At 43.1% G+C, this 27,352-nt stretch overlaps 1 protein-coding gene across 1 annotated transcript in view; it reads left to right on the top strand.

Annotated features, from left to right (window-relative positions):
• Window positions 1-27,352, top strand: part of elp4 (elongator acetyltransferase complex subunit 4) — a 54,961-nt gene that overhangs the window by 3,333 nt on the left and 24,276 nt on the right. Inside the window, exons 3-9 of the mRNA XM_035158017.2 lie at window positions 4,316-4,437; window positions 5,938-6,072; window positions 7,499-7,635; window positions 11,078-11,162; window positions 14,225-14,413; window positions 18,773-18,881; window positions 20,743-20,849. Coding sequence (XP_035013908.1) covers window positions 4,316-4,437; window positions 5,938-6,072; window positions 7,499-7,635; window positions 11,078-11,162; window positions 14,225-14,413; window positions 18,773-18,881; window positions 20,743-20,849 — 884 coding nt within the window. The remainder of the gene's footprint in view (window positions 1-4,315; window positions 4,438-5,937; window positions 6,073-7,498; window positions 7,636-11,077; window positions 11,163-14,224; window positions 14,414-18,772; window positions 18,882-20,742; window positions 20,850-27,352) is intronic.

Raw genomic sequence — 27,352 nt, 5'->3', positions numbered from 1 at the left:
TCTGAAGATCTCTCATCTGCTGTGTTTTTGTAAGGGAAGGAACAAAGCTCCGCAGCTCTTATTATGTTCACCATGTACGCTTTCTTTCCATTAGGTCGTTTAAGAGAAGGCTTTTTTCTTTCCCATACATATATTTATGATTTTTTAGCAGGATTACACAAAAACTACTCAACTGATTTCCATGAAATTGTGTAGGGGGGTGGGGCATGACCCAAGGAAGAGTGCCTTCCATTTTTGTGTGGATCCAGGATTTTTTTTTAACTTTCTTTAACATTGTGAATGTTTAAAAGGGTATTCTTTTCCTTTTTTTTACATTTTCTTTGATTTCTCAGATATTAATTCATTAATCTTGATGAAAAATAATAGACATGTTTAGGGGACTAATATTTCAGATTTTCTGCAATTTCCTGCGGATCCAAATAAATATCTGGATCTAGTGAATTCAAATGGGGTTTCATAAGGGGACTGTTGGGCCTTGGCAGAGGCATGAACTCTACTGAGTGCCGTTCTAGTTTATTTCTGTGTCAGGCTCATGTATTTGGCCCATCCCTTCTTGGAATTACAAGACACACGTAATTTACAAACACATACATCTTCCTCCGGTATTAGTACAGGGAGAAAAAGGGAGAAAGAGAAAACACACACACCAAAAAGGAACAGAAATCAGAAACTGAAACAATAAAGAGCCTTTTTTCTCTTCTTGCAGGCTTTCTCCAGATATCTGGCTAATTTATGTTTCATAAGTAAATATCAAACTCAAAATTTGCACGTCGACCAAAATGACTAAATCAATCTTTTATCTTACGAAACAAAGCATTGTGCAGTTCACAATAACAGTAAAAAACTAAATGAAACAAATTTTCGTATCGTCCAGTTTTCACAGTCAAAGGTAAAACATTATATTCATCATAGTTCTCTGTACCACATTATTATCATTGTAAAAAAAACATTTTGGGTTTAGTGCATCTATTTTCAGAACTCAGATTCTCTAAACAAACGTTGACCCTAAATTACAGAACAATGTGCAATGTCTTGTCAACCAGATTTCTAAATCCAGCAACTGATTCCATAACTGAGCTACAGTATCTTCCACTGGGTCTCATATGATAAACATGTTATACATGTGAGACCCAGATACATAATAGTTACCACTAAATTTGCTTTAGATTTTAATATTTTACTGCTTTGAGATGCACTTGTCTCAAAAACATTGAGTTTAAAGACAGTTTTAATGGTGATATAAGATGATATAAACCGTGTATTAAAAGTAGATCCCATAATTATTCCTCTGACAAACTAAATGTTAATCTGAAAAACTATAGTTACAATATATAAACATGTTTCAGGTCAGGTATAACAACAAGAGATACAGTGTAACAACAAACAAGGTGCATATAAAAAATGCTTGCATTGAACACCACAAAGGACACAGTGATATTCCTTAACAACACAAAAGGTAGAATACATTTGACTTAGAGATGAAATTGTGTGAAAATTTTGTATCATGATTATAGTGTCGAAATTATCATGGTTATTAGTACTATCACAGTATTGTTGCAAAAGCTGCTGACAATTCTTGAAGACTGCTGATACACAAACTGAAGTAGTTTCACAGAGTTTAATGCTTAAATAATATATTGATGACCAACACCATTTCAAATGTGCAACATAACCTTTGAAAAATAAAGGCTTCAGCTTGCTAACAGCGTTTTTATTTTTTCAATGAAAACTTCCCGTAATGCAGGTTTAAACAAAGACTTAAATAACGAAATAAGTAAATCAAATTAGTATTTAAAAACGATTATGAACAAAGTATGTGCAGTAAGAACAACATAACCATATGTAAACAAATACAGTTTCAGATCTTGATAACATAAAATAACACAAAACAAGATGAGCAGAGGAGAGAAGGTTGACAACTCATTACGTTAAATGTAGACGTGGATCCCAAATGTCTGAGAGTCAGGAAAAAATATCAGCGTTTGTTAAACACACGCAATTTGGTGATTATGGATGGATGATATGGCCAGAGCACTAGCGACTCAGGCTGTTACAGTATCAACCAAATCACCACAGTAATTACAGATTGAAACTGTACAACTAACCATCAGGAATTTTAACACTGTATACTATGAAACCAGTAAGCATTTCATCCCTAATTAGGGTATATTTGTCAGTTTAGTTCACTTAACTTCCCATAATGCATCATAATAACAGAAAACATAAGACTGTTGAAGCCATATAAGTTAAGTACAGAAAAGAATAAAGATGTTGTGATTAAAAACAAAGACACTCTTCAACATGAAGAACAGAGGTAAGGATAATTTAGGTATAATAGATTAATTTTCCACATGTGAGAGGCGATATTAGACACCTAACAGAGTGACAGGTGCGTTGGTCAGAAAAAGTAATAATGTGATGAAAAAATAATTTGTTTTCTTGTGAAGAGTCTCAAAAATCATAACACCATCAGCCTGAAATCGACAAACTGCTTGGTGAAGAGGAACAGCTGTCACACTAGTTAAAGGCTTAAGAGATACGATGAGCAGATACAGTATCAGGGGGTCGACAGATGCTGCCAATAGGCAATTAACCCAATAAGACCACCTTTTGTATTAGTGTTTATTTCAATGTTTTTGACGTGATTGTTTGTTTACCTGCTGTATACGGCCACTGAGCGGCTCTGTAGAAATAATAGTGCATCATAGACCAAAGAAGAAGGGGAGAAAAAACACTGTGACCTAGATATTCTGTCTCCTCCCCCTGCAGCTTCAGCAGATATGATTCAGGAGTCTCCCACTTCTCTGTTTGAAGGCAAATGAAACCGAGGCCTTTCCCCCACCTTTTCACAGACCTTATTCACAATAATAAACATGATGAAGAAAAAGAAGGGAAAAAAATTGTCCCGTGACTGTCCAGACTGACTGATCTACCTCAAAGATATGACCGTCCCCCACCCCTGTTGCGCCTATACCCCGCAACACCTCCCACCCGCCTCCCCTTACCCCCCGCCTCAACAGCCTAATGACTCCTGGAGGTTCCATTTGTAAGGCTCCCATAGAAACACGACCACAATAGGCCCCATCTTGAGAGGGCCCATCTGGGAGTCTTTGTGGGGCCTGCTGAAAGCCACAAAGGCCTGCTGACCTAGAAACCCATCAATAAGAGAACAGGGAGCCCCACCGACAACAAATTGAAGAGCCATGGAATTTCCTGGGCCATCCTAGAGTCCGTAGGTGAGGACATAGATGGGGAACGTGGGAGGGCAGAGGGGGAATTCTCCGGATGTTCGAGGATGACACGTCAGGATGTCATTCCCAAGCTGTCAGCTGTATGCCCATTACCTTAAACTGTCACTGCTGCCATTGTCCCTGTGCCCACTGATCGTCATTGTGTGAAGAGGCCTATGAAATCTTTACAAAATGGTGATTGTGACAGGAAGCAGCAGTAGCTTGCTGGGAAGAGTTATGTGTTCGGGAAGGGTGGGGGGGTCACGGTGATGATGCAGGATTTAGTGTGGAAGAGCTGGGTGGCTGCTTCGGGACAGTATTTTAATAATTGCTTGTCCATTTAATGTATGAGTCACCCCTGTAGATGTAACTTGTGCTGAAAGTCTTTCTTTAACCTACTTTGCTGATAATAAACACACCTGATGGGATCGACACTAGAAACATATGAAAGGATGCCATTGGAATTCACACAAAAAGCAGCGATTTGAGTGAACCAGATGTCAGGAGGCGTTTTGAGGACAGGCACCATCATATCTTACTTCTGCCTCCTCCTGTCGTTTGTCCTGACAGCCGGGGGTAGCTCTCAGCAGGGGGTGCACAGGTGAATACTTAAGACAGGTGCCTACCTCTCACCTCTGACGCTGCCTGAAACAATGACAGGCGAAGGTGGACAAGACTTCTGTTAAGACCCTAACAAGAAAGTTGAAGGTGTCGTGTCAATGTTGATTGTCAGATCACACAGAAACAACTTTGTTTCTGTGCCATGTCGATTGCCTCTTCATCTGTTCCCCTGGAAAAGGTAGCCCGAGTGTGGTCCTTACTCCAATTTGCAGTCAGCAGCTGTGATGTGGTCCTGACCTACAGGATCTGTGGCATCTGAATGAGACAAGATCTAATGTTAGACCTGAGGTTGATGTATTTTCTCATCTGGTGGACGTTGCACCTACTTTTATCATTAAAGCCCTTCCTTAGGCCTTGCTGACAGTGTTAGAGTTCTGCATTGAGTGACAGTTTCAGTCCTATGTTTGCTTGAATTTTCCATTCGCACTCAAATTCTGATTGTAGTCCTTTTCTTTCTTTTGCAGAAGAGGACCGATATGATAGCTACTCGCGTATGATCTTAAAATACTTCCTGGCAGAGGGAGTGGTGTGTCGACATGAACTTTTTGTGGCGGCAGCTCAGGATAACCCTGATGACATCTTACAGGTATGAGAGGAGGTGTCGTGTGATCTGTAAATTCTTCGGAAGGAGTTCTTTTTTTAATGCAAAGTATAATTTTTGTCGAAGCCACAAGTCTCGACAAACCATCTGCAAAGACGCTGAGACTGCCTCGATGTCTTCACTTCAGCATCATCCCTATATATAATCCTGCTGCAGTGTCAAAAAGAGATTTCTTTTTTTACTTTAAGATCACTTTTTAGTCATCAGAAGATGTTAGTAATAATCTTCTTTTAGAAGTAGTAATATATGTTCAATGTACAGTATTCAGCCTGGGTCACACTGATCAGACAATGATGCAGCAGATATTTTAGACACACAGCTTTCCTCAAGATGCATCAGGGTCAGTGAGGGTATCTCAAAGGTCGAGGGTGGTATGGTTGTCGCATTGTTGAAATGTTTCCCGATGCATCACTGTGTGATGGGAGCTGTAACCCCAGAGTCTGACTGCTGCCCAGCATACAGGAGGAGGGCCCCTCTCCCACTGATTGATAGTGGGAGGGGTCACAGCCTCACCCTCTCTTTACATATCAAAGGCTTATTAAGAGACAGGGACTCCCAATGGGGATATATCACATCATTTAGTGTTTTCACAGCTACATTCACGGTATGCTAATCTTCAGATGCTATGGTTGGATTTAATGCATTACAATAACATGCACACTTAAGAAACCAGCTCACTACAGGAAGAATCAGGTTAAAGCAGGAAATTGGAAAGCATGGCCACATGCACTGCAACACCTCGGTTACTTAAAACCCACATTTCCTCGAGTCAGCTTGTCAATCAGACTTCCCACCCAACCCTCCCCCTTTCTGAGGAAAGATTGTTTTGTTGCTTTTGTGTTGCACACATGTAAAGTCTTGGTACTGGTTACACGATGAAATGTTTTTAAAATAAATTAGAGTTCTACATTTAAAAGGGACTAACTGACATAGTTAAGTTAAATTTTTACTTTTTACTTGGGATATTATTAATTGTGATACAATAACACATGGCTTCAAGGATCATTTATCCTTCTGCGCTAATGGCACAACAATAGTTTTCCTGTCTGAACTCTCTGTGATACATGTGCACTACTGTAAAAACACCATGAGAAACCCAGTTCATTTTATTCAGGGACAATTTATTAGGATTCCCCAGGAAATATATCAGTGTTTCTTAATTGTAATGAAAAAACTTTATTTCTGTAGCACTTATCCAATCAAGGTTACAAAGTCATTTACAAAATACAAAATATATGGGAATAAAATAGCACATAAGAAAACAAGACTCAACCAGAATATGAAAGATAACTTTTGAACAAAAAAAAATTAACTAAATTAAATTAAATCAGGCATTAAAAGATTTTCCTTTAACTTTGTTATTAAGAGCTCTACTATCTTGCAACCTTGTGGCCACTTGCACGGTGAAATTACACAAGAAGAAAAAATTACCATTTACAATCAGTGTGTTTTAATTGAATTTGTTCACTGTATGTTTTTCAACAGGAACTCCCGGCTCCCATCTTGGATGATGTCGCTATCCACAAACCGGCAGAGCAGCCCAGGCTGTCCTGTGAACCTCAGGACAGTTTGGATGCCATGAAGATCGCTTGGCGTTACCAGAATCTGCCAAAAGTTCAGGTAATCAGGTGATCGAGTGGCTGTTTCTGTTAATTATAATAGCGGCATCTTATAGGATACAGGTGGCATTGAGATCATGCTACTTTTATCAAAATTCAAACAAATTTCTCTGCTAATGATGGTATGAGAAAAGAATAACGCTGGCTCTCTGGTCTTAGTGGTTTGGCAATTGTCTCCACCACTAAATCCATCAGCTTCTAAACTCCTTTGTGGAGTGAATAAGGCCTTAGCCTCTCCTTTCAGAGCTGTACCAGATTACTCACACTTAGCTGGCAATAGGTAGGCTTTTCACTGGTCCCCCAACTCTCATATACACACATACACACACGCCTGCACCCCTGCTTAGCCTGGGAAACAAGAGTACTTTGCAGTCTGTGCATTGACATGTCTGCTCGCTCAACCCTATGACCCAGACCTGCTCCTCTGTCTCTCCCCAAATCCCTGCCTTTCCCCCTGCTAGGGTCGGCAGCCCTACACTCTTTCTTCCGCTTTGAGGAGAGGTGACCCTCCCCTTCTACTTCTCTACAGTCCCCCACTTCGGTCTATAATCCATATCGCTATGTGGATTAACAGCACACAGTGTGTCCCTGGGGATCCTCTCCCTCTTTCTCTTTCCCTGGAAACTTCTTTATATCTGTGTCCTTTCCTCACCTCTCCCCCTTCCCCTGTAAAATCGTCTTTACAAACCACTAGTAAGCCCCACCAGAGGATTTGCATCTCAAATTCACCCCCAGAGTCAACGCTTACTTTCCCCTTACACACACCTCTCCTGGCACAGCACACTGTGTCGCTCTCCCGATGAAGACATCAGATCAAAGGTGAGGCCGTCAGGGCGGGGAAGGAACGCTAAGCGGGTTGCCGGGCTCACAAAGAGAAGATGAGCCCCTGACCCCCCTGCCCTGCTGACCCCCTCGTCCCGCCAGGAGAGGGACACACCGGGGGCCCTAATCCAGATTAGGAGTAGATTAAGGGCCCCTCTAACAATGGAATCCCTGGTTTTACTGAGAGAGAAGAGCTAAAACTCTCTCTTTCAGCTGCAGGAAAACATCCGCCTTCCCCTGCGTCCCTGACACGTTTGCTTTCACAGCCAGAAGTGGACATTTATGTGAAGAAATGATTAAGAGCGTGGTCATAGTGGTTATTTAACTTCTCTGCTGTAGGAATGTTGAGGACTGACCCATAAACAATGCAATTGCATTACCATAGTGTTGTGGAGCACCCTGATTTAACTTGTTAGAAACACAAATAAGATTATTTTTCCCATGAATTACCTTATTGTTGTCTGAAATTAGTTAAATGGACACCGTTTTTTTGAAAGAAGAGAAAAAGCTGCCTGTAGTATCAGATTTAACTTAAAATGCTTTTTAATTGAAGGGCTTTAGTGCACATATTTTTTACCAGGAGTGTGACTTGTTTACATCCCCAGTGTGCCCTGGCGTCTTCGTCCCGGTTCGGCCACTACTATGACGTCTCCAAGACGATGGAGCCAGAAATTCGCCAGGCAGCCAAGTGCCACCGCTTCTACCTTCCAGAACATCCCACCCAGTCATCAAGCACACACAGGTAAGACGACAAGACATCATCCACGGAACGCACGGAAACCAATGAGACACCATCCGCGGAACACAGGCGCACAAACACGACATCGTCCACGAAACAGTTACACAAATAAGACACCATCTGCAGAACACAGGTAAGCAAACATGGCATTGTTCACAGAATAAACAGCTAAACCAACAATGCAACAGACAACATACTCCAAAGAGCACATGCTATAGAAGCTCTGCAACCAGCATTTGCATTAGAGAGAGAGAAGAAACTCCAGACTGAGCTCTCCCCAGTATCTTTTAGCCTTTTTTACACCACAATTACAACGTATATGCACATTTTTTATCCAACATAAATTAACCTGCTAAAAAGCAACTGACTTTTTAACATTGTCAGCGCACAAATATGCTTTTTTTCTTCCTTTTTTGTGTGTGTCACATTCAACATCATGAATGCACGGGAAGATGGGGTTAGTAAATAGCAGAAAGCATCACGTAGGCCAGTGACTGTAGTGGACAGCTCTAAGTTTGTCAGTTCACACACACACGTCTTGAGTGCGTTCACACTTACTTAGAACTGTCCACTTGTGATCGGGTCAACAGAGATGGATGTTAGCAGCAGGTCCGAACAGGGCCATATTCACAGTGGTTACTTTTCTTACTTTCTTAGTTACCAGAACACTCCGAACTTAAATGTGCGTCATAGCATTGTGCCAAAAAAGGGTTGAATATTCTCACGTCCACCCGGGTGTCATCACAGTGCCGATCGGAGCTGAAGGCGATAAATACCTGTGATTATTGCAGAGTCACTTCAAGAAGGATTGACTGCCGATCATAACACTGGGGGAAAAAAATTGATGGGTAGTTGTTTTTTTTCCTGTGTGAAAGAGGTTATACTGAGCCCCTTGATTCACATTTAGAAGACTTTAATAAACAGTAGGAATGCAACTAATGGATATTCCCATCATTGATATTTTAATTTTTGTTGCTTTTCCTATTTAATTGCTATGTCCATAAAATCTAAAAATATTAAAAATAATGCCCAGCACATGAGAACCAAGAGCCCAGGTTGCATTATTCATATGTCTTGTTGATTAAATTTATTTACAAATCCGCACATTTCAGAAGCTGGAACCAGTTTGTGTGGGTCTTTTTTTTTTTGCTTTAAAATGACTTAAATCATTAAACTATTATTTTTCCGTTTGTCAGCTAATTTATCAATTTATTGTTTGATTTTAAATTATCTGTGCATTTGTCACCTGTAGCTGCAGAAAAAAAGCATTATTTTTTATTGATTTTTGTATCAATAGTTAATGAGTTTCTTCAAAATAAGAAAATGTAGTATATGAAATGACCAGATCTTTTCACAAGCCCACATGAAAGCTTAAAGCATGCATTGTTTCAACATATTCACTTGGGACAACAACAAAATAGCTTTTTCAAAACAATTTTAGATACAAAATCATTTGGTGTTTTAACCCTTTAAAATGATACAAATCAGTTAAAACCATCCTGGTCTACATTTTATTTTGAATAGTTGGCCTCGAGTCATTTACAATTCAAGGTTGTGTGTGTCTATTTAAATAAGGCCCTTGTTTGCTCAGCGTCTGTTTGATTTCTCCTGCGTTGAGTGTACTTAGGGTTCAGAGGTCATGTAGGCTCTTTACTCAGAGAGTACCGCTGAAGACACAAGGGCACGAGAAGGCACACTCACACACACGCTGAGTAAATACAGCAATCTGGAGCTCAGAGGATGTAGTGGAGGCTTTATAGAATCCCTCTTCCTTTTATTTCAGCAAACAAAGACTGTTTAATGGAGCGCCCATGCAAACACATTAGAAGATTCGGTTTAAAATATACACTTTTGCAAATGTGGACAATGAAGTTTGCAACTTATGCTAATTAAAATGGAGCTAATAAAATTATGAAACATCTTCTCCAGTGATGGCAGCAATATTTTGTGGCAGTCTCGTGAGTGAGAGTGTCACGGTGGTACTTTTGTGTCGTGTCTGAATGGGTTATAGATCTCATAGACATTTTGACAGCAGGAATCTACACCTGCACTGCACCATTGTGCCCCCAGCCCCGCCCCATAACTCTGACACACACTCGCGCGCACACACACACACACTACGCACATTATACACACTTGTACCACGCATACTCCTAAGCAGGCTACTCCCCCTTGCACGTGTCCACAGCCCCATGTTGATACCCTAGCTGTTAAATTGCTCCGTTTCACTTGAAGGCATAATTGGCACAAATTGCTCTCTAGGTGATACAGATCCTGTTGTTTAAGACCAAGCATGCCCTCCTCTCCTCCTTTCTCCCCTCGCTGAAAGAGGAACACTGAGATAAAGAAGCTTCCCCGCATATGATCCTAATTAGGTGACGCACTAGCCCCTGTAGTTAAGCACCTAGACCTTTTTGGTACCTGAATGAGGGGTGCTCAGTGGGGGTAGCTAAAGACACAATGCTGTCCTACACAATGGCTGCCAACCAGAGGCAACCTCCCGCTCAACTGCACGTCAAACCATCCCAGCCCCCTACCTCAGAGCAGGGGCATGGGCAGAGGGGCCAAGGAGGGTAGGCTCCCCTCTTTCACCAAACCAGCTCTATCATTAGGCCCAGCAGGGTCAGAAGGCACCATTGTTGGGCTGAATAACTGAAATGGAGTACATGGATATACTTGGTGCAAGTGTAATCAACACGAGTGTGTATTGCTGGTCTTTATGCAGGGCTATTGGTGTGTGACCAATCTATGTGTATCAGCTTCTGTTGCCCGCAGGTCGAATTGACAACTGACACAGCAGCCCACTGTGACTCACTGCAGAGTGGTCATTGGTGGGGCGTTCCTAAGTGATGAGTCCTGTGTAAAAAGATGGGGTTAACATTCCTATTGGCCATCCTACAGGTACATGGTGGGCTCAGCAGCCATCCATCCCTTCGCTGTTGCTTACGGTTGCACGGATGATGCTATATGTCCTTTGTCAGTGGTGCACATCTTACCCCTGATTAAACACCAAAATGCTGTTCCCTGTTAATTTTAGATATCAGCCCATTAACCCCCCACCCCCACCTATTTACTTATCATTTGTTGTGTGTATGTTTGTGCATCTCATTGGTTTGTCTGTGTGTCTGTTGGTCTGTCTCGGCACAATCAGATCCTCGGGGAGCTGACGGAGAACCAGTCATGTTGTAATTTAATCAACCAAATAAATTAATTGGATCTCTTGATATGGATCATCTGTCTGCTTGAGTGGCTCCAGAAAAGCACAGTCAGGAGGACCAAGCTGCAGTCATGGAGGATTAAGCCGCTGCGCTGATGGGCTTGGCCCACTTTTATCAAAATGGTTTCATTTACATTTTACACCCTGTAAGTAACCCTATTTTTGTGTTCTCTCTCTTTTGTCTCCTCCACGGTGTCCACTCTTTCCTCTGTCCTGTTCTCTCTCCAGTCCCATGCTTGAGTCCTACACTGCGTTGTTGAGATCACTTCAGGAGGTCATACACAGGGAGGGCTTTGATGTAGCAGCCTCCATGGTAAGAATCATGACTGAATTTCCTCTTGATTATTTTCCTTTTGCCTGAATTCACAAATTTTCTGCAACTACAACATTTTTATTTGTTTATGTAATTTTTTTTTATCTATCTCTAATTGTTATTTATTCATTGTAACATTTTAAGCAAACCAATAAAATCTTTTCTGCAAGAATGAGAAAGTAGAGCTCGAGTATAGCGCAGACCTCCACCAAGAACAAATAAATTCACAAAAAATGTCATTTAATGTCATTTAATATCCCCCCTGATCCGGATCCACACCAAAATTGAATGGGTTCTTCCTTGACCAATACCACATCCTTTCACCTACTTCTGTGGTAATCTGTCTAGTAGTTTTTGAGTAGTCTTTCTAAAAACATCACCCCTTTGGCGGAGGTAACAACAAACATTCATTCCCTTTATATTAAGTTTTATTACCTGTTCGCCAATTTATCCAAGTGAGGTATGTTAAAAATATTCAAATATGGCACTCTTTTGTTGTTGTTGTTGATGATGATGCCATAATAGTAACTAATAGTATGCATCAGACCAGTTTGTGGATTTGTTTGTGGTTTTTGCACAAAGACATTGCTGAAGTTAAGTATGCATTCCATGAGCTGCGTGAGCAGTGATCAACACAGAAGACAATAATGCATTTTCTACATTCTCTGAATATCATCAAAGGTGAACTCAGTGACTCTCTGACACTTATCAATCAATCAATCAAATTTTATTTGTATAGCCCATATTCCCAAATCACAATTTGTCTCATAGGGCTTTAACAAGGTGTGACGTCCTCTGCCCTTAACCCTCAACAAGAGTAAGGGAAAAACTACTAAAAACCCTTTTAACAGGGTAAAAAGAACCTAGAAACCTCAGAGAGAGCCACATGTGAGGGATCCCTCTCCCAGGACGGACTTATGTGTACCAATCTGAAAATGTCTAGCTTACTAATCACTATGACCCGTCAAATTATTTTGCATTTCATATAATGTGCAATGTGCATTAGAGGAGCATTTTCAAACAAGAGATACTAAAGTTGCATCTGGTATCCCAAGCTCTTCTGTCACATTCCAACCACAGCTTCTCTCAAGTCTGTTTACCTCTTTCGTCTGCTCAGGTCGGCCTCACCTGTGTGTGTCTGAAATTTGACATGTATCTTTTTAATAACCGTCATCATCAGTTCTCTACAGTATGCCAGAAACTTTGATGGCCCTGTCTGTCTCACTTGTCATTTCCATTTATATTTTTCACAGGGCCAAGTGTTCTTCTGTTAACACTGTGATATGCCTGCACATATATGTGATCAGGTGGGTGGGTGGGGTGTGTGTGGGTGCGCTCTATTCACCTACATTTGGTGACCCCCATGTCACCTGGAGCCACCTCTCCCCCTGTCACTCACACACAGGATTTACCTCCACTACCCCCCCTTCCCTCCCCGAGCGCTGTCACTCACAAACCAGATTAACTGCTGACATCATTAAAGCAGTGTGGCCGCCTGACATGCTGTTGGCACAGTCCAGGAATGCAGACCAGCACAGAGCGACGTGGGCACTGGCACAAGAATGCCCAGTATGGGTGATAGTCAGTGTGTGTGCGCATTTATTTGTTAATCTGCCATCATGAATTTTTAACAATATGCAAATTTCATATTAACTGTGTTATGTAAATAACAGATTAGAACAAGGATTAGTGTCCCTGAGCATATTTGTTTTGAGATGAGTGAGACAGGAGTGGCAGCAGGACGGTGAGTCTCCACAGAGACATGGCTGGTGATTAGGTTGTGGTCCCAGGCTGGCTGTAGTCTATATGGCTGGCCTCTGGTCCTTGGCTGGACTCTACTGGCACAGTTCCCCAATTTTTCTATAGGCTAAACTATAGGCGTTAAGTTTGGCTTCTCCTCTTGATGTTGCCACAGCAACAGTCATGTTGCCACAGTCCCCCCCTGCTGGGCTGCACACATAGAAACAGATTTCTAATTCGGTGCCCCCCAAAACCTGTGTAGCCTGTGAAACAAAGACGGGGAAAATCTAATAATGACAAAGGAGCACACACACAGAGCGAAGATATTTAAGTATAGTAAGGCATAGAAGTGCAGCGGTGATGTAGAGGAGGATGAACGTGGAGTCCAAAGTGAGCGTTCTCCCTTGGGAAACTATGAGCCAACTGTGAAAAACTCCCAGAAACAATGGGGTTTATTTTTCTTAGATGCCTGCGATTCTGATCCAGATCCAAACGAAGCTTAGGTCATACTGTTGGAAGAGGAAGCAACGGGGAGCGGGGCGGAGGAGATTTTGGGAGGGTCGAGATAATGGAGGGGGAGGAATAAAGGAGAGGAGAGGCTGGAAAAAAAAGGAAAAGCTGAGCAGATTTTTAGGCCAAGCTTTGTTAATCACTCTTGGCTCTCACCTCAGTAATCAGGAGCCATCCTGAAGAAAACCCAAATAAAAGGCAATTGTGCGAAAGGTTAAAAACCTCTCACAGTTTGGACAGGCTCCTCCATTCTCTCACTTACAGTGATATATATCCCACCACTGTTTGGCCACTTTTTCTCAGTCTTCATGAGAGTGGGTTACCGTTGATCTCTCGTGGCGGGGTGGGGGGGTTTCAAGGGGAAGGCGCTCCACCCTTACCCAGGCCCCCTTGGCTGCAGAGCATCGCAGTGGTGCCAAGAATGTGCTGGGGTTTCTGGGTGGCAGCCATATTGGAAGCCTGTCTGACAGGTCCATTGTGAGTGTGTCAGATGGCCTCTGTGATTGGGCAGTTGTGTCCAGTCACGTTTGGGCACTGTGTTCCGATCGTCTGTGCTGGTGAGCAGACTGTCCATTCGCTCTCCCCCAGACTTTGAGAATACTACCCAGGACAGCAGCACCTTTCTGAAATACTTCAAAAGCAGTTATCCTTTAATCTTCACATGCACTCTGTGAACTTGAGTTAGATTAAACTGTATTACTGCATCATATATGTACTGTGTTTGTGCTTCAGGAGAATATCACACACGTTCATGGCTCTTTACAGATTTTTAATGTCCCCAACCCCGTCCCTTTGTCTGCTCTTTCTTATAGTCAAAGTCACGTAACATCCTGCGCATTGGGCTTCACTCTCTTGGCTCGGCTCTTTGGGGTGATGACCTGAGTTGTCATGACAACCCTACACACCGCCACTCCCTCGCCGCCTTTCTCTATGGACTGCGTGCTTTGCTGAGGTCATCGCTGTCAGTTGCTGTAGTTACTGTACCTTCACATCTCATCCAGGTAAGACGAAGTTTGACACATGAAAACAGTGCGTTTGTCGGCATCCATTCAGAATACAACCTATTCCATTAGTGACGAATGATGTACTCACTTTTTTGCTAGTGTTTAACAGTTTAGAAGTTGTTTTCTGATGTGTGAGTTACATGTCTAACTCAAGAGCGCTCTTCTCCTCTTCACCTCTTTTTTTCTTAGCTCCTCTGTTTTTCCAGACGTACTTTTCTCAAATTTCCCTCAGATGTATGAAGAATGTACTAAAATTAAATTAACTGGAATGAACAATCATAGACTTCTATGTGGGTTGAGTTTCGGGCCATGTAGATATGCATTGTCTCATTCTTTAATGGGACACATAGTCTTTTGTAGTGGAGCGTCCTCTCTTCTCCTCCTGACCCCGTCGTTTAGTGTCACCCTGGCATGACTCAAGCCTGCGAGAGGCCTCTTCCTCCACGCATCACTCCCCCAACAGACCCAGCCGAGTGCACACTTCATTCAAACCCTCTAAATCTATGTTTGTTTATTTGGACCTTAATTACTTGAAGCTGTACACAATGAGTGTGTGTCTGTGTATGCATGTCACTCCTTGTAGGTGTGTGTGCGCGTGCTGTGCGCGTCGTGCGTGTGCGCGTGTGTGTGTGTGTGTGTTGGGGGGGGGGGGTTTGAGTCCACGTGCATGGGTCTGTGTCCAGTCTGGCCTCTCAGTGTGAAGGTGGAGTCATCTGCTGAGGCATATGGCAAACCACAGCCCTCCCCCAAACACTCAGCCGTGGAGGCACACTCACAAGAAAAGCCATCTGAGACTTTCTACCAAAATGTTTGATCTCGTCCAAGCTTCAAACACCCCACTTCCTCACAGTCCTCAGCTGAAGCTGTGTTGTCTGTGATGCCTTTCTACAAAGATGTAGGTCGATGCTGAACTTTCAGAACGACTGTGTTGTCACAACATGCTCTGGCTCCAGGCCTATGTATACTCGGTGCGCAGCGGCCTTGGCCTAGTCAAAAAAAGGTAAAGTGGCTAACTAGCAGATGTCAGCTGTGGTTGGGAGCAGTCCCCCTGTCCCTCCCTGGCCTGGGTTCCAAACCCTTAATCTGCCCCCTCCGCCTTCTCCACCCTGGGGAGTGAAGTGAATGAGCGGAGGAAGAAGAGAAGAGAACTGGGGCGGGGGGTGTTGGACTGAATCAGGTGTTGGCTGTCTGTGCCAACATGTAGGTAATGAGTGGCTATTAAGATGGCAGTTTATGTAATGACCTTATGATAAGAAACACTGTGAATCTCACTTCACGATGTCAGAAGAAAGATTATAAGTGGTCAACTGAGTTCATCAGCTGGGTGTGTTCGGTATTTTAATGATTTATATCTTAGTCATCTTAGCATTTTCCAACCACCTTTGCTTTGATAATTAGCTTAGTTAACACAGTGTGGCCTTTAGAAGACTGTCTAGACTAGTAGCAGTGGGCTAGCTGGCCGAGACCGCACCGGACCCTCTATCCATTATTGAGCAGCTTGGGAAGCAGAGCAACTCACTGAAAGCCTCCTCACAGCAGCCCAGTGCCACAGACCATCTGAAACATTAATTAGGCTTGTCCTAGCCCGGTCCTCCGCCGTCATACTATCTCCTGCTAACACACCCATCCCCCCCACCAAGTAAACACAAACACAAAACACACCCATCCCCAAAATGCACCCGTGTACACCTCACCTGCTGTGTACGTTGCGCGGTGTTGTGTGTAAGCTGTTTCCTGACCTATGAGAGCATTTTGTCACTGGTCAAGCACAGTCATCTAGTACCAGATAGGTACAGTACAAGAGATGGTTTCTTCACAGATGGCCTTTAGTTTAGTTCATTTTTACTCTTAAATCTCACTGCATTTTTGATTTAGCTAAAGACTTCAATTTCCTTATGGTCATTTTTTTTTTGAGATTGGTCCATTTCACATGATGTGAATTTAAGACCTTGAAGGTATAACTTCATATACACCTGCAGAGGTTTTCAAAGTAATTCAGTAAAACATCCCTTTTCAGTAGCATGGAAGTGTATTAATCTACAGGATACATTTGTCTTTATTAACTGGGATAATTCCCTCCACCAAGGAGGTCATGTTTTTCGCAAGAAATACTGAACGAATTTCCACCAAATTTAAAAGTATGGTACGTGCACCAAGAAAGATTTTTGAGCGAATCCAGATAAAAGAGCACACACAGAATATTTTAGTTCACTTTCTTAAACATTGCATTTTGTGACTCTTTTTCGCAACAATTTTCCATGAAATATTTCATAGATCTTGAAAAACAATCTGGTATATTCAGGGGACTGATATAGTTGGTGCACTTTGGTGCAGCTTGTTTGAATTAAGGGGACTTGGAGGAGGTATGCTCTCACCTGAGTGCCATTCTAGTTTTATATAATTCAATCAATATTAGATCCATTTTCATAATGTGTTCAATAATTGCAGGTGCTAATATTATGTAGGGGGTTGGTTATTGAATATTTTCAACAGGCATTTTCCCATTTAATTTTAATTTTTAAAAGTATGTTTAAATCAGAACCCTGAAATGTCACCAATTCTTAATGTCCTCATCTTGGCACCTTGGAGTTTCATGTCCTCTGAATTTTAATGGTGTCTGTGCGTGTTCATTTTCTTTGGGAAACGTCCTGCCTCCATTTCTTGCCAGGGAAGTGATGTACATTTATTTTGTCTCAGTCTCATTCTGTATATAGCGTCTCCTTTCCCAAGACATTAGAGCAACAGAAATCTCATTTCTGCTTCCCTCACAGTGATGTATTGAATATTGGGCATATTACTTGGTAGATTGTTTACTTGAAGAAAACTACACCAGCAATCTAATATTGAACCACATGCATAAACAGTGACACGCCTAAAAAATTAAATAACACAAGTATATAACATTGAGCCAAACATCTGCATCAAATGGGGTTATTCAGTAACTGGGTGAGCCCTGTCACCTACCTAGTCATGGTGAGATCCTGCAGGGTAAGTCAGATGCTGTGCCCTCCCTTTGACATGTCACTCGGTGGTCATCAGCTGCGGCTCAGGGTGTTCACACGATCTACACAATTTGAATCTGACATAACTGAGACATCACAGACCCCCAGTACAGAACCAAAATGATTCGTGTTTGAGCCCCTTATCTATTATAAATAACATTAAAAATAAGAATATGAGGTCAGTGTTGCCTTGATCACCTCCTTAACCTCATGGAGCTGCGGAGCGTGTGCATGTCTTACTGACCTCATTCTGTTCTGCTGCCACAGTCCTGCACAGCTCTGTGTGGACACCATACTCCTCTGACTTTGAAACTTTTGACTCTTTGCCAAGGAGCCTCATCTTTGTATTTAACTAAGCACAGTTATTATGGCCTAGACTGGGTTGCATGGATAGTATAAGCATGGTAAAAAATTATCTCTGGCTATTTAACTCGCACAACTTGGTCATATTGTGGCGTTGATGTTTTGAATAATTTGTCGTATTAAAACTCTTGCTCCGGCATTAATTGCTGCGTGTGAGTGACCTCGTATACCCCGTAAGTGCCGGTGGTACTGACTGGTGGGATATGCATACTTTAAAAGTAGGACAAAAATGAAAAGGAAGAAAGAGTGGAGAAAAGACATGGAGGCATGAAAACTGCATTAGGCGGTGGCAGCCAACACAGAGAAAAGGACGTGAATGATTCAGGAGGCAAAGGAATTAATAATGCAGGACTCCCTCCATCCCAATGTCCCTCTCTCTCTCCTTACCCTCCACTCCCTTTACCCCCTGCCTCCATCCTTTTGTATATTCCTCCCTCATTCTTTCTGTCAAATGTTTTTTCTTTTTCTTTTTTGCCCCTGATTTGCCCTCCTTGTCGTCAAGTTGCTAACCTGACCAGTAGGTGGAGCTCTCATCATCAAGCCTCCATGGATGCTTTCTCCCACTTCTCTGTCCTCCCCTGCTGGGTGCTGGTTTAAGAGTGAGCACCAACTGAGGGCCTCGTTGTAAAAAAATGTTGAATAATATAATTTCAATGTGTTGCTCATTGACTTTTCCCATGCCCTCCTTTTGAAAATGCATGCCTGAAGTAAAGGTGTATGTCCGTGGGTCTGCCCTGACATCACCTGTGTAACCTCCATCAGTGCTCTGTCCACCTCTACACCTCATCGCCCTCACCTGAGCCATGGGCAGAAATGTCTTGGCCACGGGAAATGATGACCTAATTTAATTGCAACACTGATGGCCCGTCAGGAGGCTTTTAATTACCTGCTCATGTCTCTCTCCCTCTCTCCCTCTCTCCCTCTCTCTCTGTCTCCCTTTCTCCCTCTCTCCCCCTCCCCCCCTCTCCCTGGATCTCCCTCGATCCTACAGGACAGAGCTCTAATGGGCAGCATAACCAGGCTATGTGACAATGCCATAGCACTGGAATCATTCAAAGGCTCTGAGAGAGAGACCAACCCACTCTACAAAGATTACCATGGTAAGAACACACACACTCACTTATCTTTCTGTCTCTTTTCCATCAAACACACACACACACACACACACAGGCAGTGCATTAAGGCTGGGGCTGGGCTGTGGATGGAGGCAGGGCAGCCCCCTTGCAGGCCAGGCTGTCAGTGCGCGTTAGTGTGCTGCTGCTCAATCAGACGTGCTCCTCAGTAGACAGGCCGGGGGGGATTCAGCTGCCACGCTGTACCCCCTCTCCCTCGCACCCTCACCCCCTCCATCCCTGCCTCCCCCCCTCCAGCAGAGCCTCTCTCCCTCTCTCCCTCTCACCTCGCCCCCTCTCCATCCCCTCGTCCCATACCCCTGAGGCTCTGGAGCAGCGCAGACCAACACTGGGGAATCGATATTCTCACCATCACTCTTCCTCTCTGCCTCTATCTCTCTGTCCCTCGCTCAATGTCTCCGCGGCCAGCATGCCCTGCTAATAAATGGAGGGCAAGGCTTTCTGTGGGAGAGGAGGACGCTGGTAAGGGATGATTGTGGAGAAGGGAGCGAAGGAAAAGGAGGGGAGGGCACCGTTGTTTGTCTCCAGCCTTCCAGTCCTCGCCATCACTTTTCCTGTATGATTCTGCCATTCCCTCTTTCTCCTGCTTGCCTCCCTCTTTTCTATCACTCTATCACACACTCCACGCATAAAGGTCAGTTTAAGCGAGTGGGGTATTTTTAGCCGTGCCTCTCGAACTCTCCCACTCTTGCACTATTCCTCTCATTTCCTCACTCCCTCCCCTCCATGGGTTAGACAGCCATGGTTGTGACAGATGAAGGGATGAGGAGTAAAATCATTCAATGGAAGATTTTGGTTTCATCCAACAGCATGTTTTATTTAGGTAACACATCCCATACTGTTTACATTCCTGTGCATTGAAAAGGCAGGTGGCTTGTTACCTATTCAACATAAAGTACAAGTGTTTTAGCGAATAATTTTATAAAATCGTATAAATGACAAAACTTTTATTTGGAATATGACATTAATATTATTTGAATGTCTTGTTCAAAAATATATCTGCCCTCTGTTTAACCAGCCAGAGAAATTCTGGTCGGGTTATGAAATACATTTATGTGTATGACTGTTTTGATGTGTGTTCATGAGTGCAAACGCATCTGGTACGAGTGTGAGAGTGCATGCGGACGCGCGTGCGTGCGTGTTTGCGGCAGCAGTTCAGGGCTGCTCAAAGCATGCTGGGAAGCCTGTCACTGCAAATCAGGCAAGGGGAAATCACCCAAGTGCACAGAGGAGAGAATCCACCATCCCCCACTTTCTCTGTCTGTCTCCCTTTCTCCATTACTCCCTCGATCTCTTCTTTTTCCTCTCACGCTCATTTATACCACTTCACTTCTACAGTATTTTTCCAGTTTTATAAAAATGTAAGTTTGTAGTGAATAGAAACGAGCAACGAAAAGTTTAAAATATCCTCCAGAGCTTCCTTTTGGCTGTTCTGGAGTTCTTCTCTTGTGTTCGATCCCTGTCCCTTACTGCTCCAATGTGTCTCAGTAAATATTTGAAACTTTCCTGAACAGCAAAGATTTTTATTTTATCTGACGTCCTTTTTTGCAATTGTAGAGGAGAGAACTATACCTTTAAAATGCAATAATGTTGGTTGAGTTCTTGGTAGAAGTTAGTAATAAGCCATAGTGAATCTTGCAAGTGTCATTCAGGGAGATTATTTGTACATTCAATTTAAAAGCACACCTCTCTCCAGCGTAATAATTTTCTTGTTGCCACAGTGTAACAAAACACATGAATAGAACAGGAATATCGTCCATGGACTTTGTGTATTATATTCTTTTTTGCACTTTTAACCACTTGAGTCTGCTCTCTCTATTGTTCACAGGCCTGTTACATGTTCGTCAGGTACCTCGCCTGAACTGTCTGGCGAGTCAACTCCCTGACCACAAGGACCTCGCCTTTAAGCTCAAGAGAAAACAGTTCAGCATTGAGGTATGTTGTCTGGGTTACTCTGTACACTCGGGGTTTCTTCATAAACAAAACATAGTATTCAGTGGTTCTGCCCTCTTGTTGTATTTTTAATGTCTCTCAGACTTTTCTTTTGCTTTGTTTCGTCGCCACGCTTTTACTCCTAATGTATTTTTGGGGAACTTGCTGTAAAACCCTTAACCTGAAATTGAATTTGGATGTCATGTAATTCTCTAACATTTATAGCCATTACAGTAGTTCTATCCATCATGTTCATAGCCGTGCTGAAATTACGTGCTGATGACATTGAGAAGTCTCCGAGCTCTGTCTGCCTCTGTTTACTTTTATCTGTTATTGGGTGGCAAAATCAGATGGAGCTATTGATTATACTCTGCTGCTGCCACACTTTCTCCAGTGCAACATCTAGAGGCGACAGAGTGAGATGAATTTCTATCTATAGGCATGAATATGCAATGAAATAATTACAGGTGGAAGTTTAAGTTAAAGGTGCAGTTTGCATTTTCGATACACTACAAAAGTATGAAATTGATGCATGGACACCTCCCTAGCCATTCGTGACAGACAAAAAACCGAGCCACCGCGACAAACAGGTTTGCATTTAGAGAAACGTTTCACACCACGCAGCTCTGGAGTGAGCAAACAATGAACAGTAGGTGCCGCTTACTTTGTGTGGCAGCTTGTTGTTCGTTCAATTCCCACCTGACAACACCTGTGACCTGTTGAAAAAATGGGGCAGTAGGCACCGGCATCACCTCAAACTGTCGTCTCAAACTAGGGTGAATGGGGGTGTGATATCCAGAGGGCCTTTGCGTCATCTTCTGAGATACAGTGGAATGAGGTCTGAAGGTTTAATTAGGCATCAAAAATGCACAAGCAATGTTTCCATCATAAGTGTTTTTTTCCCCCATTTGGCTTAATAGCTTAAAGTGGTTTGATTAGCTTGACCATTTGGAGCCGGTGCAGAATACACGCCTTTCCATTTCTTCATTCATTTTGATTTAGGACATTTTTTGTCCCCACCTTTTTTTTCTTCCTGTCAGACGCATCCATTTTGCATGTGTCACATCATCACTGTCACGCCGAGCAATCAATCTGTCACTGAACTACCACTCTGGGGACAAATTAAGGGGCCCTCCTCTTAGCTCAGGCTCATGATTGGTCCTCATTACATTATCATTACCTTATCACACCCTCTGGTCCCTGGCTCTTAGTGAGTCCTATTGTCTCAGGCAGGAGGTGAAGGGGAGGAATGCCCCCCCCCCCCCTGCCTCTACATCCTACGGGCAGCCCCTTCTCATTTTCTGCCAGCCTTCACCATCCCTCTAACCTTTTCTCCCGTCTGCATCTGCCCGCTCCCCCTCCTTTCTCTGACCCCCCAAATAGGCCACTCCAGTATAGATTTATAAGCTCCATAAAAGTCAAGGTGGTTATCCTCAATGGTCTTTTAATTAGGCCTCTGTATTGGGCAGGCCAGGGGGCCGAGGCCTTGCGCATCCTTGTAGCTCAATGGGGCCTGGATACCGTGTCATATATCCCAGCAGCACATTGTTAAGACCCAAGCTTTGTCTGTCTTCCTTGTTTAAGGAGCTTTATTGGAGTTTTTTTGTTGAACCACACACTCGTATTGCCCTCAGAACATTAAAATAAAATCGGAGTGATTCAAAATTCCTAAAAAAGGCTCAGTAATAATATGAGATGTCAGTCACAATGCTTGGTCATGACACATTGTTATCTGGCAGGGAAGTTCCCAGAGAACGCTGTATCATATCACCAGTCAAGCATCAAATCAATCAAAACGTGTATTATTCATTGTAGTACAACGATATGTTCGCGTGTTTGGGTTCTTTAGCACTATGATTGGCTGTCATTAATTTGTATATCACCTGAGATGGAGATGTCACAAAGGTATGAGTGCGTGTTGGCTCTTCATCCCTCGTTGCAGAGGCATTGGTTTCGCTGCGTGTGAGATCACACTCAGGTAAACGGTTGCACTCTCTGACTCCGTGACTCATCGTATACCGTGTTTGACCTGTTGGTAAACTGCGTCGGTGGGCCGATGATTGACACGCGAGATGATGATTGGGTTCTAAGCCCAGTGTCTGACGTGTGACAGCCCACACCATCCCTGCTAATCACCTCATTTACTCAGGCTACAGGACCGCTCCGCCCGGGGCAACATAATACAGCATTCTCTTACCAAGTTTGTTCTGCACTGCTCGTTCTGTCACAGTAGAGATGATGCACCTCTTTCAACTTTTGACTCCTTTTCCATGTTTGAAAATTCAGCTGCTCCTTGCATATCATCTATCTGGATTAATTTGTGATTGCTGCGGTGGTGAATGACAGGTGATTGACAGCGCTAGCTCCTCACCAGCTGGGTCAGGCAGCTACATGTCACCTCAACTTCACATGAAGTCACGCTGATAGCTAATTTCTTAACTGCTGTTTGACTCGCATTTCTACCACGTAGCATGTCGGGAACGCGGAAGAGTGTTTGTTTGCCAACGTACAGAGTAAAGGTTTCGTCAATAAAGATGGGCTCCTGAATCTCAGGTATTAAGTTATTTGAAAAAAACATTTTTTTTTACTGAATAGATTCTTCGTATATTAATTCCCAACGCCAAATTACACATCATCAATGTTTTGCTGGTTCCGTGATAAGGTAACTACGGTTATGGTTGACGTTTCTGAAAGTTCAAGCTGCGGTTGATGAGCAGTTATTAGCCATGATGCCGGAGGCCAGAATTAACCCATGGCCCTGTCTGAGCAGGTAGGGGGAGTGTTAGGTGTTTAGACAAGATTAACACATACTCATAGACACAAACATTGCTCTCTCCCACACATAGAGATATTGGTATTCGGGAAATGGCACCAGCGCATACTTACTGAGAAACGCACACACGTACTTTCACAAACACGCTCACAAGTGAGAATTTTCCCACACGCTAATATTAAGCCGACACAGGCTTCTGTCAGTGGTTTCACAATGCGAGATGCTTTGAGGATGGAGTTCTGAAGAATGCAGATGGTACGCAATTACATTCTGCTTACCTTTGTCTGACCCTTTAAACTGACAGGCAATGTGCCTCTGGGGTACCGGGGTGCTAGAGGCAGGTCATGGGGTCAAATACAGTATAATACAGGGATTTGTGTCAAATTAGTCGTAGCTTTGAGAGGCTATTTGGAGGTGTCTGTTGCACTAACAAGCTATGTCACCGTGGCTGTGTAGTCTGTACAAGTGCTTTAAGGTAGACTTCCCAGCCTTTGAGAACTTTCAGTGGTTTATTAATGGTTTTTTGTTTTGGTTGAATTTAAGTCCTTAGTGCAGAGTCCGTGTTAGAACGATGGCATCAGCCTATAGAGTGGAGGGAAACAGAAAAAGTGCATGAAGATTGTAATGGTGCTGAGCTGAAGAAGACTTGAGGAGAAGAGGACGGCGAACTTAAAGAGTCCGAGGGAGGTGTGTGGAGTAGGTTAATGTCTCCTGGCATGTCCTCAAAACGTTTTTAAGGCAACGCCCGTGTCTGCCCCCTGTTGAAGCCTGTGGGTGCCAAGGGAAGGGTGTTAATGGACTTATGTGAGGAGCAGAGCGAAGGCTTGGAGAGAAGGGGGGAGGCAGAAGCGGAGAGGAGCAGTTAAGTGATTCTCAGGTCAGGTCTAATTAAAATGAGGGCTTTTCCTCAGAGGCACCAAACCATCTCATTGAGAGAGAAATAAAAAGGGAGGGAAAGAAAGAATTGTAGAAATGCAAAACGGGTTAGACAGAGACCCAGTCCTCGGGGGTTGTTTGTGTATTTGTTTATGTGTTTGTTTGTGTTCCATGCCTACTCGTATTTCTGCTTCCCCATGTCTCAAATAAGAGTACTAAAGATCAGAGAAAAGCCAATATTGAAGAGAATTCATATGGAGAGAGAACTAAACTGGGTCATTCAATATGTACTTCCTGTTGTAGATCGCAGTGAGGATTTGCACATTGACAACAAAATGAATACAAACATTAGGCTTACTGCATGTCCTCAACCTATTAGAAACATGCAACCTTCGGCTCCCTACACATCTGCATGTGATTCCTACATCTGCTTTGGGAAGCACCATCAGATGGGAATGGACCTTTGGAATAATATTCCACTTCAATAATTTAGACTTCCTCCCTTGGTGCACACCAGCCTCTGTCGCATTTTGGAATGAGGTGTGCTTATGGTTTGGGCATATATAAGAACGAGAGAGAGAGCTTGGTGCAGGCCTGTCAGTGGCACGCAATCGTACCCCTCAGCCGAACAATATTCACAACATACGTCAGATTGGCATTTATTATTTAACAGGGCTTCTATCTATTCTGCAAATGTGCATGTGTGTTTGAAAAGGCCCAGCTTGTAAGGTCTCTGCTGAGTCTTCAGTTTGTGTGTGCGTGTTAGTGCGTGTGTGTGTGTGTGTGTAGGGGGGGTTGCAAGTTTTTGTGGGGTTGTTTGTGGTATCTTGGTGATGTGATTCAGGTCTGCTGCATAAGTGCATAGACAAATTTTTGCTTATTCTTTTAATTTAGAAAACCAAAACCACTCAACTAATTTCACTCTGCTGACATGAATTCTCATAATAACTCTCATAAAGTGCAATTGTGCCCGCCCGCCCCACAGTGGCATAAGTTGTCTGATGTGAAGTCAAGGTAGCCTGGGCACAGAGGATATGCTTGTTAAGACGAGGTCAAGGGTTCAGAAATAGTTAAGAACACTGGCCAAAACAGCCTCAAATGAGCCTTTTTGTTATTGTCAAGCGCCCAGGGAGGAAAAGCAGTAGCGGTTGTGTTTGCTGTAGTCGAGTCAAAGCTCAGTAAGAGAATATCTGGGACTTTGCCAAATGTGCTGCCCTCTGTACTACATCATCACAACGCCGAAACATTTCTTGCAAACGGACAGTGTTAAAGCAAAACAAAACAGGGCACATGTGCCCCTCCTGCCAGACTGAGTAAGAGTGTGGTCTGCGTGAACTCGCCCTGGAAGTGGAGCTGTTTCATCAGTGATCAGTGAACCCTTAACATGGTCCATGCACCACTCAGCCCCCATCAGACTAGGCTGGCCACGTTGGACTCAGACCTGATTAAAGTATCCCTATTCGTCTTCAGCTCCAATTAGAGAGAGGAATGGAAAGAGGCTGTAACTTGCATGCCACCCTACATCCATGGGGTCTCGTGGTACTATGGGGTATGTGTAAGTGTGCACAGAAAGGGCTCCCCATTAGCATAATGGCAGTGACTGGGGAACCATAGGCCCCCTGGTGCTTATGAACTGGGTCTTCAGTGTATCTTTGGCCTCTGAATCATTTTATTGTTATTTGCCTCTGAAATATAGTGTCTGATTTTGCCTTAGGTCCATGAACGTTTTGTGCCAGTCTTAAAAAGTTTTGGCAAGACTGGCAAATGTGTTTAGTGTCAATCCTGTGCAAGTACTTCACTGCTTTTCCTCATTATCAGACATAATTTATCATTGGAAATTTTCTTTTGATCCTTGGTTGTGTAAACCTAAAAAATGTATGTATTGGTTAATAGAAACAAATAAACCAGCAACCAAGAGAAATTCTGACGATGTTAAAGAGTCCTGGATCTGCCATCTTCTCTGACCCATACCGCATCCCTCCACCGAGTTTCCGTCTTGTAGTTTTTGCATAATCTGGTTTACAAACCAACCAACAAACAAACAGACAGGGGTGAAAAGATAACCTCAGTGGTCTGATGACCAAAATTTTTTATTTGTCATAATACATAGTAAAAGAATGTGTAAAAGAAATTCCTTGATCAGCCCCTTAATCTGCATGCGCGTAAATGTAATGGCTTCCTCCCAGGCCTCATCCCTCCACCAAGTTTGGTTAAAATCACTTTAGTAGTGTTTGCTTAAACCTGCTAACAAACCCATGTCTACCAATGTCCATTCTAAAATGACCTTGAAACATTGTTACCCTCATCACTGAGACCTAACACAACGGTAGAAAAAAAGGCAGCGATTGTCCTGTTTTAAATGAAGCAGTCTCCACAGAGAAACTGCCATCATGGGCACAAACAGCTCCATGGTCGGAGAGGTTCAAAGGTGGAATGTTGATCCGGAGTAGGAGCATCAAACTCAGGAAGGCTCTCTGCTTGGAACCTAAAAATAACTTTCCCACACTCTCACCGCAGTGTCCAGGGGGGTGGGGGGGTGGGTGGTGTATGTGTGTACTCCTCTGTGAGTTTGCTCAGTATTTTTGCTGTTGCAATATGAACAAATTTGAAAACACAGATGATGTGTCAAATGGGCTGCTGTCTGCGCTACTTTTCTGATTGGAAAAATGAGATTTCTAAAATGGTTAATTTTCTTCAAGTTTGACACATTTGTGCATTTCACCATCATTTGGCAGAGAATGGAGGTGAATGGACAAATACTTTTTTATGTAGATACGATCAGATACTCTGGTTTAAAGGGGTTAAAAGTCCGATCTGATCAGTCTGCCACTAACTAACGTTGGGTCCGTAATTTCTA

Source organism: Hippoglossus stenolepis, chromosome 1 (assembly GCF_022539355.2).
Source record: "Hippoglossus stenolepis isolate QCI-W04-F060 chromosome 1, HSTE1.2, whole genome shotgun sequence".
In the NCBI taxonomy this organism is placed as follows: domain Eukaryota; kingdom Metazoa; phylum Chordata; class Actinopteri; order Pleuronectiformes; family Pleuronectidae; genus Hippoglossus; species Hippoglossus stenolepis.
The sequence above is the reverse complement of the archived record's forward strand: the minus strand, read 5'-3'. Positions and strand labels throughout refer to the sequence as shown.